A 15876-nucleotide genomic window follows, 5' to 3' on the forward strand; every position below is an offset into this window, starting at 1 on the left:
ACTGCGTTACTGCCTGGGGCACCTCTGGCAAGACCTACACTACCCAGTGCGTGAGAGGGGAGAGGAAGAACTTGCAGTCAGATACAGCAGTTAATCTTAGTTCCTTTTATACTCCGTTGTCACTCTCCAGGCCTGTCAGCTTAAGCATACATCAGCTTTTGCTACTGTCAATCCTCATGCTTTTTTCAACCCTATGAAGGAACTGGTTATCCGGGCAACTCATTTCCCTATCTTTTTGCATAAGGCGAAAGAGACAGAGGACCACAAGCACCCATCTCAATAGTGTCAGGAGATAATTCAGTTTGTCCAGCAAATTGCCGAACAGTGAAGCAAGAGCATTGCATGATATTATATCATGTTAAAAGACAAACACAAAACGAAAAAACAATGCAGTTTGAGTGCTCTGTTGTATGGGACATCACAGCTTTCAGAACAACTGTTGAAGACTCCAGTAAGCACTGATTTGTACTCTTTATATTTGATTTTCTCTTCAGAGATAAAAGTGATTAATATCACTTCTGGTGCACAATGTATAGCAAATGTTGCACTTTCAGAATAAAGTTTTGACGACAAGTAATTCAGAGCTGTTTGTTTAGACAATTTTTTTTTTTTTAGAATTACTGATAGAAACTAAAATTCTATTTTTGTAACCATTGGAGAGGCATTCCTATAAAAGAGACGAATTGTCTCATGCAACAAAAACTGTAACATGTCCTGAGTGTGGTGCGGTGCAAAATTAGGCCAGATATTTACCTTGGCTTTACTTTACATTTCATTTGACAGTTAAACAAGAGAACAAGAATGGCTACATAAGAATTCATTAGTAGTTTTGCAACCAATATTAAACAAGACTTTATCCAATGACTTTTGCCATAGAGTTTTAGTAAGGCAAGATGTAGGAACCTTGTCCAGTTACAATCATGTTCTGTGGCATTACATAAAATAGCACTGGTTATTGCAGGCTTGCAGATTCTTTAAACCACCACATGACAGAAGCTTATTATGTTCCAGGATAAGTCTCTAAACCTACAGAGAGATATTGCCAGATATTCTTCTAGAACAAAATAAGAAACAAATTCACATTTTAATGCTTTAATGAGTTAAATATGACAAGATAATGGAACACTAGTCTTTGTAAATTAAGTATTTTGGAATGTTAACAGAAGGACTGAAAAAAAAATTAGAGGCTTAATGAGCATTTCACACCACAGAGGTTACAATTTATGTAATGATATTTAGTACTAGACTTGCATCCATCAGAAAAATTCCAAGGAAGCAAGAGAGAAGACAACCTGAGATACAAAGTTCTACTTCCTCCCCAACAGGTTACAGAGAACCACAAAGATCTTTAAGACTGGCTGGGGAAGTCTTGTTAAGTTTCTTGAACCTCACAAGCCAGAAAAGGATGCAACTAGAACCACCATGGAAAATGTTGAAAACTTAGCCCCAAAAGTAGGTCAATTAAATGTAATTGCTAAATTTTCATTGTCCCCAGAGTTCTGAGAAACACCAACAGAGAAGACAAAAAACCCAAGGAGAACAAACTAGAAATATACACAGGGAGAATGGGGGAAGGGGAAGGGAAAGGGTAAAGCTTTCAGTTGCTAGTTTTACCTGGCTTTTGAACAGTACCGCATACAAAGTCTGCTTTTAGAGGTAGACGCATTTCTGAAATAGAAACAGATCCCCTGGATGGAGCAAATTCAGTGGATGTAGAAGCAGCTTTGTGTCTTTTACTATGCGGTCCCTCACTCTTCAGTTTATTCAGTTCTTCCAATAAAGCAGTTCTCTTCTCAGCTGCATAGAGAAATTAATTATACTTGTAACAGAAGAAAAAGTAGTACTGAACAACTTATTTTGCAAAATAATGCAACAGAAAAAAATGCAAAAAAAATGCAACAGAAGTGTTAATCATCTTCCAGAATAGTAGGAATGTTAGGGACAAGACAGATACTAAAAACATTCTCTTGCCTATTGAAGAAGCTGTGACAGAACAGGTATTACCTTCTCCTGCTTTCCAGGTGAAGAATTAGAAAGAAACGGTTACAAGGTAGCATAATAAGTGCATTGCTAGAGTTCATAAGTTCTTCCCAAAGTGTTTATGACAAAGAATTAAACTTGAGCCTAAAACCTACTTGCAAGGAGAAGTAGTCTTTCTGCCTCTGCTTCTTCTTGTGACCCTTTTCCATGTTCCTCATCAAAACAGCAGTTCAGAGCTTGACTGGCTTGATGAATCACTGTCTGCTGCATGTTGATCTCATTATTCAGCTCCTAGAGTAAATCAGTAGTAAAAATAATTAGTAAGAATACAGATTTAGTGTTACATTCAAACAAGGAAACGTCATGTGAGAAACACATGTTTTGGACTATGCTTCAGAAAAATCAGACCATTTAGATCGCAAACTACAAAAATCTTGCAGTTTACAGTTACTTCTGCAAAAGAATATTGTAACACAAGAGTTTCCCCCCCTTCCCCCGGAGGTAATTTAAATACGGTGGGGAGCAAATTATTTCAGTGTTTGTATGCTCCATATCTAGTCTAGTCTTCCCTTCACCAGGGGAAGCAGCAGTTAAGATCAGAATATTGCCTACTGAAAGTATGTAGTTATGAATCTCGCCTAATTCAAAGGCAGTAATAAGATATAGATTCCCTGTTCCCCTCTCAAAACGATGGCTTGTTCTCTCCAGACTTACTCTGTAGCATGATCCTTCTGAGAGATGCGTTAGCTGTCCAAATTGTGCAGTATCATTCCCTATCGTTAGATATTTATGCTAAACAACCTAATTTTGCAGTTCTAAGCAGTATGTTAATGTCCTGGACATTCACAGGGGAAATTAAGTGAGGAAATAGTAAATTAGAAAAAGGATTTAGAGAAATATATTAGATACCTGCATTTTCTTTTTGATATTGACTTGATCAGATGGGCCATTCTTTTTCATTTCTAGTTTGGAAGCAACATCTTCTTTGCGTACAATTATTTGCTTTATTGAAGGACGATCTGTTTCTTTAAATCTTTGAGATCTATATGCATCAACGCTTTTAAGAGAGGAAACCCATTAAATGTTTCAGAGGTGTACCAAGCTTTTTCTTTTTTTTTTTAATATACATACATATGTATCAGGTATTGATGTTTTCCAGCTTGCTTACACGGCTTTAAAAAAAGCATTCTATCTGTTCATTTTAAGTTGCAATTTTGAGCAATATAAATACTACACAGGGACAATCTTTGATAAAGGCTGAGATCTTGGAGAAAAACTTCATTTGTAGTTTAAGCAGCGTGCTTCATTAGAGGAGTTTAAGAACTCAGTGTCTTAATTTGCACACTTACAGAATCAGGTATGTTTTTTTCTGTTTATTACCTGTATGGCAGGTTACGATCTTCTGATATAGAGCCAATACTGTCTCCAGATTCTGCCCTGGGAACTTTAGTCCTTTGGAACTTCTCAGACTTCAGACTTACATCACTGATACTGCTACCTTCACCGATTGACTTACCAGGAGAAACAAAGACCTGCGGAGAAGAAAAGGTTATATTACAGATATCTGTCCATATTACGGAATCGTGGAATCTTCAGAGTTGGAAGGGACCTCTAGAGATCATCTAGTCCAACTCCCCTGCTAAAGCAGGATTGCCCAGAGCACATTACTCAGGACTGCATCCAGGCGGGTCTTGAAAATCTCCAGAGGGGACTCCACAACCTCCCTGGGCAGCCTGTTTTAGTACTCTGTCACCCTAACCATAAAGAAGTTTTTCTGTGTATTTGAACCAATCCTGTGTTCCAACTTGTGCCCATTGCCCCTCGTCCTGTCACTGGGAACCACTGAAAAGAGTGTGGCTCCATCCTCCTTCAACCCACCCTTTAGATACTTGTACACAATAATAAGGTCTCCCCTCAGCCTTCTCTTCTCCAGTCTAAAGAGTCCCAGCTCTCTCAGCCTTTCCTCGTAAGGGAGATGCTCCAATCCCTCAATCATCTTGGTTGCCCTTCGCTGGACTCTCTCAGCAGTTCCCTGTCCGTCTTGAACTGGGGAGCCCAAAGCTGGACACAGTATTCCAGTTGTGGCCTCACCAGTGCCGAGTAGAGGGGGAGAATGACCTCCCCCAGCCTCTTGGCCACACTATTGCCTATGCAGCCCAGGATTCCTTTGGCCTTTTTGGCAACGAGGGCGCATTGCTGGGTCATGGATAATTTACTGTCTACCAGGACCCCCAGATCCTTCTCCTCAGAACTACTTCCCAGCAGGTCCACCCCTAACCTATACTAGTGCCTAGCATTCTTCCTCCCCAGGTGCAGGACCCTGCACTTGCTCTTGTTGAACCTCATTAGGTTCCTCTCTGCCCAGCTCTCCAGCCTGTCCAGGTCACGCTGGACGGCAGCACAGCCCTCTGGAGTTTCAGCCATCCCTCCCAGTTTGGTATAATCAGCGAACTTGCTGAGGATGCACTGTCCCCTCATCCAGGTCATTGATGAATATATTGAACAAGATAATTAATTGAACAGATAATTATTCATTATCTGTTTTCGCTCACCTTTACTTATTTTGCATATCAAGAGTAAATTTGGAGGCTGCTTAATACAACTTAAACAGACGTTTTACAAATATTTCCTAGGACATGGAACAAGCTAATTATTTTTTATTTTAGAGACACCTATAGATCATTGAACTCAAGGAGATTTCACTCTTAGTTTCCAAACTGTACAGTTATATAATTACTTCTCTTCAGATTTTCATCAGTAACTCCTTCATTGAATGCATGTATACCACTGGAAGTCCAGTACAAGTAATAGTTGCATATACTCAAACTTGATTTAGCAGAATTTAAACTATTTGTTTAGCAGAGCATCCAATATGCTATGCTATTCTCAGAGGAAAATAACTTTACCTTTTTATGTTTGCATTAGCAAAATGTCATTTGTAACTTCACTATTTGCCCAGCTATCACAGTACAACAAAATATCACTGTTCACAAGCAAATTGGACATCTCTGTGTAATAAAGAATCCCTCCCCACCTCCTACGAACTCTCACCTCTGGACCAACAGATTCCACTAGAGGGGTTAACAGAGACATTGATGAAATATTCAGCGACTCTTCCTGCTCATCCTCATCACTTTCACCCTCCAGGCTCATGCTCATTTCTTTCTTCAACTTTTCTATGTCTGGACCATCCTCTTGAAGAACTTCAAAAATTTCATTTATCACTTTTGAGCTATTCATCTCATCGTCCACACTCATTTCAATTTCATATATTTCATCTGAAAGGTGATATTTCAAAAATATTAGTAGCATTAAGACTAAATTCTTCATTCTTATTAAATGAATGGAAATTTGTTAACAGATAAGCCAACTATTTTTGCTTTTCAGGTAAGCTTGATTAAAAAGCACTTATATAGTCAGGCATATAGAACCCTAAAGTATACTTCCATCCTTATTTTAATATTCTATTATCACAGATACTGCATAATTGACACGGAATAAAAAGATGCACTTGTCTAACAAGTTTCAATTTTTTTAGTTCAAACAAGTCTGACACTTAACTGCAAGTCCCACAGTAGAGCAGTCATTTTTATCCTTTCCCAATAAACTTTTAATATCAACATTTTAATATTCCTTGAAGACTTGAATGTCAAGAGAGAAGGGTTATGAGAAAAGAAGTTTCCTGATTTGTTTTATACAAACCTCATTACAAAACACGAGTGCCCGATGTATGGTGAATTCATTGTTCAGACTTGAAGGACATTAACACTCTGCTGGACAAGTGGCAACAGACAGCTAAGTGCATTAATATACATCTACTCAATACAAACCTTTCGGTTTCTCAGCAAGTTGTTCAAGTTTTGAGACAGACATCACTTTTACAGGGCTCTTTGACTCAGTGATCTTCAGAGGGCTGGGTTTATCAGTCTCTTCACATTTAGGAGCATCTAAGTAGTTTATAAAAAAGGTCACTGAAGATTATATCTAGCCTTTAAATTTATTTTTAAGTTATCGAATTTTGGCAGTTTGATAACAACACTGACAACTTACAAAAAGCCCACTAGATTAAGTATTCCAGTTAGCTTGCTGTTAAAAGAACATTAGAGTACACATCCTCCAAAACCTGTACAGCTAGACTTTTATCTTATAATCAGAAAACTGATAGCACAAGAAACAATGCTGAAACCATAGTAGAACGCAGCCACTCAAGAGTAAAGTAGGAAAATTTAAAAACCAAATAAAAAAGCCACCACACAAAACCCACCATACCCAAACCCAACCCAAGAGCAGGATATCATCCTGTTTTTTCTAGAAGCACATATGATAGCCTGTTTGCCTGTAATGTCTGTAAGTAGTGTTAACCAAGTTCACTCTTTTCACAGAGAGCTGGAGGCTCTTCCACTCAGTAAGCACCAGAAAGGATATCACGAGCATCTCAGAATTCTTTTCATGTCCCCTCCCCTGCTATAAGAATTAATATCATAAGGGGATACAGACAAGGGAAGAGTTCCCTCCCATTAGATTATTGTGGAAATTTGGATACTCGGGTACAGTATAGATTAAATTTATAACTGACGATTCTAATTCACTCTCCCTATGCTTAACATGCATGAAACTATGAAACATAGGTAAACCCACTAAGAAACAAAAAGGCAGTCTTGCCGTTCAAGTAGTATGATAATAATACTCTGCACTCCTATACAAGAGGATTTAGACAAATCATCAACCAAATAAGAGGTCCAATTCTATATGTCAGTGCTACTAACCTCTTTATCTGCTCATGAATGTCAATGGCAGTGCTTCAATCCAGTATTAGCCACAGGTGAACAATGACAGTTCTTACCTGAAGACTCCACGCTGGGAGACTTTGCTGGCCTGTCACCTGCTGGTGTGTCTTCTGCTGGTTCAAAAGCAGAGGCATCTGAACTAAGAGGACGTTTTGGATTAGCCCGAGATTGGCTTTCCTGGCAAAAATAAAAGCATAGTACATTCAGGAGGTAATGTTCAAAGTGATCAAAAAAACTGCCAGAAAGAAACACATTTTAACACCTGCTGTGAAAAAGGTTGCCTATCTAATACCAAGAAGGATCCTATTTATTTATGTATGAAATTCAGCTGAAGTACTAAATACCAAATTGCGTGTTTGTGCAAGGAGCTTTGTTTTTAACATTATGGAATATAAAAACTCCACACTTAACATCATCAAAAATACCGCTCAAAGCAGTATCACTTGTCTCCCCTTAATCGATTCTGCAGGAGGAAAAAAATCTTGACAAGCAGTCTTGCACAGCCTGAGCATTTACAAAGCATAGGTTTTTATCTTTTATTTATATCTGCACATCTATCCCTGTGTTCAGAACGTGTTAAAGCAATTCACAGACTATCACTTTTTGATATATGGGGGTAACACATTACCATTTTAGCTTCTGGAAGTTTTCGCTTTGAACTTTCACTTTTCTCCGCACTCCACAGATTTCCCCTATCAAACCGGCCACGAAGGCATGCAAGTTCTCGTTCACGTTCCTAACCAAATAAAGGGGAACAAGGGAAAAGCTGACAGCTTTAATGTAAAAACATTGCAAATTCCTCAGGTAGGTGCAGAACAGTAAGAACATTCCCCAAGCTTATAAGCAAGCTATTAATGTGGCAAGTCATACCTGCTTAAGCTGAAGTGCTAAACTGGCAGTAGAGGAATTTTCATTCTGTTTGAGAAGCCTTTCCTGGATTGTCCTTGTATTTGGGGTAACAATGGGTGTTCTGCACCCTGGAGTATTTGTTGCAGGACTCCGTGCACTACGCTCTTGACAGCGCTCCCCAAAGCGTTCCAGGAAGGGCTTAATTCCCGCTCCCCCTACAAGAACAATTGTTTTACCTTGAAAGAAACTCTCAAAAACAGAAGGAAATCACTGTAAAAGTGAAGGTTCTCAATGAAGCAATTAAGCTGTCTCATTTACAGCTCTTACTCTGTTATACTTTATACAAACTAAACCTGAAGTGCAAATCACCACAGTAACAGAACACCAAAGTTAATGAAGCAGCAAATCAGAGCAAATAGATGTCCTTTTCTTACTAAAGTCCACATGTGGTCCACCTGTTTAAACTGGTTTGCTTTTTCAACATTTCCTCTACAACCAGCCTCGCCTACATCCTTTGTGTAAATGAGCATTCTAGTACATAAGGTGCATATATTGCCTAGCATCCACCCCGCCTTACTGAGCGTGTCTTTTATGGTCAGCATATCTAGAGATACACACTTGCTCTACCAGACATCATTTCAAAGAGTTCAAGCTGTTAGGCTAAGTTTCTGACCCAACAACAGTTCAATTTAAAACTGGGCATAATCACTTGTTTGTCATCAGTGCTACCACTGAAAAGAATGACACTATGCAAAGTTAGAGCATCTTTGTGGCATTTAGCTTTGATTTCTTCTAATATATGCAGATTCTTTACCTTATCTCAATTAGATACACATAGTATCCAACAATTTGAAAGTAGCTTTGAATAGTCTCAATTAACTGATGCAAGCAGGATACATTTTTACATAGAGAGAAAAGTTAGATTGATTTTGCTCTCAAGAGTTACTGAAACCACATCCAAAAAGATACCCTCGCAAAATATGGAAGCTGTACAATTCATGATAATTATCACAGAACTCTTCAGGGCTTTACTAAGTTACAGTAGGAAACAGGCATTATCTGATAGTTACCATAAATTCTTAACTAATATATCGTTTTCAACACAGGACACATAAGCCTATTATAAATGAACATTTATTGACACTGAAAAAAAAGCTTACCTGGTGTTGTGGGTTTACCCTTAGGTTCAAGTTGCACATGTGTTCCTTTGACTGGCTCTTCTTTGGACTGAACTGGTTGAGGCAGAGTTGATTTTGCAGTTTGTGTACGCTTTTCAGTTTTCTGAGGGCTGCAGGGATTCTCTGTTAGCAGTTGTCGTACTTCAGATTCTTTAGAAGAGGGAACAGTGACTCTTGAGGATTGCGTTAAAAATTTGTTTGGATCCTTAACAAGGGAACAAGGAATAACATGAAGATGAAACTGTACATTCTTATTCTCTCAAGAGGAAAAAGAGTGAAAGCATTCTGCATAGGATACTATAACACACCTATTCCATCAACAACAGAAAAAGCTGAAAACAAGAATTATAAGCTTTTTTTAGATTTTTTTTTTAATCCAGTATTTCAAATTGTTTCAGCATTTGATTCCAGGTGCTTTTGCCAGCTATTTTAGGTATTTTCCCACATTTCCCTAAACAATACCGCACCTGGCAGATAGTCATTTCATAAATGGCACAAACTGAACAACAGGTATCTCGTACTACCAATTTCAGCAATCTGATTGAATTTTCATACAACAATAATATTTAGAATTCAAGTCAATCAACTATATGAAGTTACAGACTGAAACCCAATATCTGTGTAAGAAGTCCCCTTCTGATGGTCAAAAAAGCTGCAATCAATTACTTTGACAACTTTTACAAGACTTAAGTACACTCATCTTCAAGTCTCAGTTAAAGGGATTCTAAGCTGTTTCAGGTTTGCTAGTAAAAAAAAAAAAGGCATGTGGGATTGCAACAAAGCAAAAGTTACAAATAGACTAGGATTGCTTACACCAAATCTTTAAACTCAGATGAAACAGTTATGAGTTAACATTTGTCCCCCCTGATACTCAAATAAATTTTTAATCAGCAACTAAATCAGACACTCACCGCTATCTTTGAGTTTGCTGGTTTATTAATAGAAGCCTCAACAAGCCTTTGAGAACAGGATGCAGCTTCCTGCTTTACACTGCTACTATTGATTCTAGCAGATGCTCCACTTGTAGTGGACAATTTGGATAAACAAGTAGTGCCAGGCTGTTCTTGTGCATTGTTTTGCTTTGCAGATGGATGACTTAGGTCATCTTCCCAGGAACCAATTGTAGCAGCAAGGTTCGCTAAACGGCCTCTTCTCCCAATAGGGGTATCACTCGCCAGGGCATTAGATGTCTGCTTAGGTGGAGAAACAGGCAGATCTTTTGACTGGAGGGGAGACAGAGGAACACATTCAGAGGGATCTGGAAAAAAGAAAACACATTTATTTTGCTAATAAAATATATTGAGATATACTTGCATATTTTGCGTTTTGCTATATATTGAGCTCATCAACAGTTAGATGTTCTTGCCATCAACAGGATCAAGCTACTAGCTCTGAAGGCATTGAGACTAATCAGGTTAAATTAAAGCTCACTGCAAAGCCAACACATTTTTAACCAAGCAGTTTACTAGTTTTATGCCACTGTTGTGATGAGCAAGGCAACACACTAGTCGGGGGGTGGGGGGGAGTATAAAATCAAGCTGTAGTCAACAGTTTCATTATTTTAGGCCTTTCCCACTGTTGTCTAACATTTCTTTATGAAAACCTTAGCCTTCACACACAAAATTATCTTCTGCTGGCAAACATCATCATCAATGCAAATGCTGAAAAACACCAATACTGCTTAGCAAGCGAAACATACCCTCGCTATCCCAGCAGCGACGCTGCTCTGCCAATTTCTGCATACGTGTTTTGACTGAAAGGGCCGAAGGAGTTTCTGACTCTGTGTTTGTTTTTCCTTTCTCAAGAGGCTGAGCCAATGAAGCCCTGTTAGAAGCAGTGTGCAACTCTGAAGTTGTTTCAGAAGAATGATGGTTTGTGGAACTTGGTGGAACTGGCTGTATGTTCTCCAAACTGGAAGCTGGAGTCTCCGTGTTGTCAGGGCAGAGCCTCTTTGATGGTGATGGCTTTGTATTAGGTTTCACTGTACAGGTCAGAGTATTCAAGCAAATTAGTATTCAAACAATCTAAAATATTTTCAGAGAGAGTACAAACATAATGCAAATAAAGTTATTATTTATGAATACCCTGATACCCCTCCCAAAAAACTGCTCTTCCCAAATTCTACCAAGCACAATGCACTATCTTTACCATTACACAATTGTTTTAAAATAGCTTACTAATTACTTAGAGCATCTGCTCTCAGGTTAAGTTAAACATTAGCCATATTCAGTCCTAGTGGTCAGGTAACTGCATCCATCCCTGTTTAGTTTAAGATAAACACTAAAAAGCTTTTCACTTATCCGTAGAATAAAAAGGAGATGGGATTTATATCTAAAGACAATCTTTATTAAGCTTGTTGCAAAATACCTTCTTCACCAGGAAGAGGTGCCTGGTTACCAGTTTCTAACAAAGGCTCTCTGACCCTCTTGGTCTGCACTGTGGGTCTCACTCCCATCTTGGGCCGCTCAGCCATTTTCTTCTGCAGGTTCTCTCGCCTGGCACGGGTTCTTTCAAGGAGTTTCTGAGTAATCAATAAATCATGTGTTACTATACATGGCAATAAGTGTGTTAACTAGTAATAGCTCAGATTAAAAGTGTTTGAATTTTATATAGTATATACTAAGATTCACAAGACCAGAAATTTATAGTGAAGGCTACACTAAGATGAACACAGCTCTCGGATATGCCTAACTGATCTGCTGTAATGCAACATGATAGAAATATTTAAAGTCTGGTTTTCTGACAGGCTATCCCCTCCTGAAACAGAATGAACAAACCACATTTTCTACACTGCCAACTACATGTTTTTTCTATCTCCCTCCTTTTTCTCACTGTGATAACCCCCAATATCCATACTTTGATTTCACCATTACAACACCCACAGATTCTCCCATTTTCAGCAAGTACCTAAATAAAAGGTAGCTCACACTGTAGCACATTCCAAGCTACCTTCTTGCTACCTGGCTGGTCAGTACATGTTTGCAGGTTATCTGCAGTTCTTTGGCCTACCAAACAGACAACAGCTGCAGCATTTTCTCCACAGGGGGTCTTTTCACCTAGCCACAAAACTTTCATGAAAATTATAGAAGCAGTTAAGTTTGAGACATCTATTCTTTTCTTAAGTAGAGGTAAAGCTAGCCAGTAGGTTCCAAAGTTCCAGACATTAAATCAACTAGTGTCTCCCATTAGCTTGGCTTTCCAAGGAAACCAGGCTAAAGAGACACAAGCAATGGCAAAATTTTAAAAAAAAAAAAAGGAAAAAGAAAAAGATGCTTCTATAGAACTTGAAGTAGTCAGAAATGATTGAAAGTAATTATTTTATTGAAGTGCCACATGACAGTCTTATGTTGCTAAAGCATATGGTCAAGACACCTGACTGGCACTAACCCTTTAACAAAATAAACAACATCGCCAAGTGGTCATTAAAAAAAAACAAAACAACAAGTTAAACGTGTGAATATTAGAAAGAAACTGTTGCTATTACACCTTCTAAATGAAAAGGTGAATTTCTTGTCCTCAAGCTTAAATTCTAAGAACAATAGACTGATGTTATAACTAGTTGTCTTAATAAACAGGCTATTTATCACAGTATGTCTGTATACAGAAGAACATATAAAGAGATACCAATTAAGCTACCTGGCAACATTCTCTTTCGTTCCCTATCCATTCGAAAATTGAGTAATGATTATATTCCATACAAAATGGTTGTTTTAGTAAGTGTTCCACACTAGTAGAAAATAATTCCTTATAGCATCTAAGTTTAAAAAAAAATGCCCACTCAACCTATTTCAAAATATTGCATTCATAAATCATTATTACTCAGTTTGAACACATCTAAAGGATACTTAATCACTCCTTTGATCAGGTTTTAAGGTACTTTGAGACAATAAATTATGCGATTGAACTAATGGCCTTTAAAGGGAAGCATATAAACTGCACTTGTTTGGTGGCACATAAATTATTGTGAGAACTGTGCCAGCCATTATCTGTTCTGTTGCACAGCAATTAAATACACATTTCACATTTTTAACTGTCTAAGGCTGAAGTCTTAAACAATGTTCCATTGTATGGCAACACAAGACAAATGGAATGTTGATCTAAACAGTTTTTTTTGTGAAAGCAAAAATCAGCCTCTTTAACTTCCAAACTTCCATAGAAAAATTAGGATTTTGGGGAGGGTGGGGTAGGGAGTGGAAAAGACACATGAAATTCCAGAAGTGCATTGCAACGCAAGTTCCATGCTAGTTGTGACCACAAGTCAAGTTTCCTTATTTCAGCCTTCAAAAAGCAGAGCTACAAAGTGCAAGTAATACCCACATAAATAATATCTTCAAGGCTATATACATTAACTGTCCTTCTTGCACAAAGTTGAGTGTATCTCCACAACAGTATTCCTACAGTTCTATTCAAATGCAGTCACATTCCTTTCTGTTTTGTTAGTTCAGTAAAATGGAGTTTTAATCGTTACAAATAGGATGTCACTTCCCAAGAATGCACGCCCGTTGTTGAACTCCAGCTCCTATTGGCTTTTTGTATCTCAAGTTTTCCATGCAACTGCTGTAATTCAAACTCTGCTATTACACATGATGAGTAAGCTGGTCACCAGAACTTGAGACTTACTTTTCAAGTTCGTCAACCAGGCTTTTGCTACAAGTACATTCTCCAAGCGTTCTGATGATAGCCAAAGTTTCAGATATAAATACCTATGTCATTATACCTAGGAATCTGGGAACTACTAAGTCATAGTTAAAGGATCACAGTTTGCATTGCAAAAGCACCTTCTAAAAATCAGAAAAGGCCTTTGCACTTTAAATGTTGATGGACAATCTTTATTTTTAAAAAGTATGTTTTAAAGTACATATTTAGCAGCATTAGAGAAGATACTCAGGCCCATATGTGATTACAAGAATTTGTTCTAACACCGCTGCTTTACTAGCGGAATGCAGCAAAGGTAGAGAATTTATCCATGACACTGAAGGAACAGTTAACTTCAAACTTCACATATTCAAGTTTTCCTCTTTGGTCATTGTCCATACTAGGAAACCATACTTCGCTCTATGAATGTTAACAAGTACTTTAAAGCACAAAATAAGTTAAACTATTTCTTACATTCTGTAGTACCAAACATAACTCTTTTGTGTAAGAAAGGTCAATTATACAATCAGCTATAAACTGAGAGTCACAGTGTGTTCATTGTGAACCTAAAAAAGTATCCACTGCATCATCCCCTCAATGCATTCTGTATTAATAATTTGGTTGAGATTCAGGTTATTAGTTTTTGCTTTCAAGATAAATCAAACAAAACATTATTTCAGAACTATCTGATTGGTAAGCATTCCACCAAGTCTTACACTGAGATTTATTTAAGCTTAAATTCAGTGAGACCAGGACAAAATTTTTTACCGCAAAGCGATCAGCAAACACCAAATTAACAGCATGCTTTGGCCAATTAAGGCTGGAATTACACTGTTTTACATAATCAACACTTACAATGCCTCACCAGTTCCCTGCAAGTAACAGAGCACAGTAATTTGTAGAAAAAGATTATCTGAAAAAGATCATCTGAAAATAGTTAAGCTAAGGAAGGGTTATATCAAAATAAAGATAAAAACCAACATAACATAAATACTTCAGAGTACATAGTAAAAAACTTCCTTTTCAGAAAACTTTTTTGATGAAAGTTATTAAACTTCAAAACAAACACACTAATATTAGTCAGATTTTTTACATAACAGTGGAATGTCCTCCACAGCATTAACATTCTTGACAAGGCAACATCTTGGGCACTCTGCAATACTAGCTAACACTTGAATGAAGTTTACTCTGAGGAGTGGCCTCACAGTTGGTCATAGCTTTTCAAAGTCTGTTATCGACAAGAAGGGTGTGTTGAGGTTGGAATATCTCCCAGCACACAAAACCGTTTTAAACTTGATTCAGTAGTCCAGACTTGAAGTTTATTTAAGACTAGCTGGATCATGTCACTCACTACCAATTAAGGAAGGATGTTTTTAGATGTTTATACTTAGTAAGCCCTTACGTTGGAGTAGAGTAAATCTGCCTTGGCATAACACATTTAGTAAGTATGGTCAGATCAATACCTTATGTTCAGCTTTTTAAATCAGATCTGCATAGTCACCTTTTTGGGGCACTCAATTTATTTAAAGTATGTCGATTTGAGATATGGATTGTTTTCAAAGGGAGGAGAGAGTATTTGACAAACATATTCAATTTGGATTTTTTTTAAAGAAGCTTAAGTTTTTGCTTAGGCAGGCTGTGGATTGAAGGCCATTTTTACTACAACATTTCTCAAAGCATTCACAAGACAGCTCCAAAGCTTTACATCTGTCACACATAAAAGCAGAATACAGTACAGCATCTTTAAGAAACCTCCAAACTTCATGCAGATCCAAGCCAGCCAATTCTGCTTATTTTGTTATGATTTTGCCTCTGTAAAACACACACAGCTAAATCCACCCTAACAAGAGACTTTTTTTTTTTTAAAAAAAGAGGAACTGTGCCTGCCAATGGAAGCGACCAATCACAGGAGGCAATAACATCAGATAGGATGCATTTTTAATAGGACGGTCGCTGCTTTGGTCAAACTTCAAGCTCAACCTTTAGATATGGCACGGACGATGTGTGTCAATACCACTCCCATTAGCTTCCAGCTGAAAATCTTATCTGCCAGACGTACACGAAAGGCAAACACTAAAGCGCTAGGAAACACAGTCAAGTGTCAGACTGGTTTAGAAAAGGGCCTCTCCTTCGCAAACCTTTGCACAAATAACCTCAGCTCTCTCCTGGAAGAGACTCGACGCCCCACAAATATCTGGGCAGCTACAATGTTGGAGGAAAGAGCAAGACGAGGAGACAGAGGCAGGTGGCAAAGAGACTTGTCTCCCCGTTGCAGAAAAAGAGGCTCTCTACAAGCCCACAAACCCCAGGAATAATATAAGTGGGGACGGGGGACGCTGACAGGCCTCAGCCAAAAGCCAGGGCCGAGAAAAACTACTCCGCCCCAAGGAGCAGCTCCCTCACCGACCCCGACCGGCCCTTGCCGCCCTCGGTCCCTGCGGCCCCCG

General features: G+C 38.3%; 1 protein-coding gene across 1 annotated transcript in view; it reads right to left on the reverse strand.

Moving 5' to 3' along the window:
* ANLN (anillin, actin binding protein) overlaps nt 1–15876 on the reverse strand; it is a 36725-nt gene that overhangs the window by 12789 nt on the left and 8060 nt on the right. The window contains exons 2-14 of the mRNA XM_009880077.1: nt 11162–11341; nt 10494–10775; nt 9706–10052; nt 8777–8999; nt 7638–7831; nt 7396–7503; nt 6824–6944; nt 5811–5927; nt 5032–5258; nt 3361–3512; nt 2890–3037; nt 2136–2271; nt 1615–1797 (exon numbers count right to left, since the gene is read on the reverse strand). Coding sequence (XP_009878379.1) covers nt 1615–1797; nt 2136–2271; nt 2890–3037; nt 3361–3512; nt 5032–5258; nt 5811–5927; nt 6824–6944; nt 7396–7503; nt 7638–7831; nt 8777–8999; nt 9706–10052; nt 10494–10775; nt 11162–11341 — 2418 coding nt within the window. The remainder of the gene's footprint in view (nt 1–1614; nt 1798–2135; nt 2272–2889; nt 3038–3360; nt 3513–5031; nt 5259–5810; nt 5928–6823; nt 6945–7395; nt 7504–7637; nt 7832–8776; nt 9000–9705; nt 10053–10493; nt 10776–11161; nt 11342–15876) is intronic.

This window comes from Charadrius vociferus, unplaced genomic scaffold (assembly GCF_000708025.1).
Source record: "Charadrius vociferus isolate BGI_N301 unplaced genomic scaffold, ASM70802v2 scaffold760, whole genome shotgun sequence".
In the NCBI taxonomy this organism is placed as follows: domain Eukaryota; kingdom Metazoa; phylum Chordata; class Aves; order Charadriiformes; family Charadriidae; genus Charadrius; species Charadrius vociferus.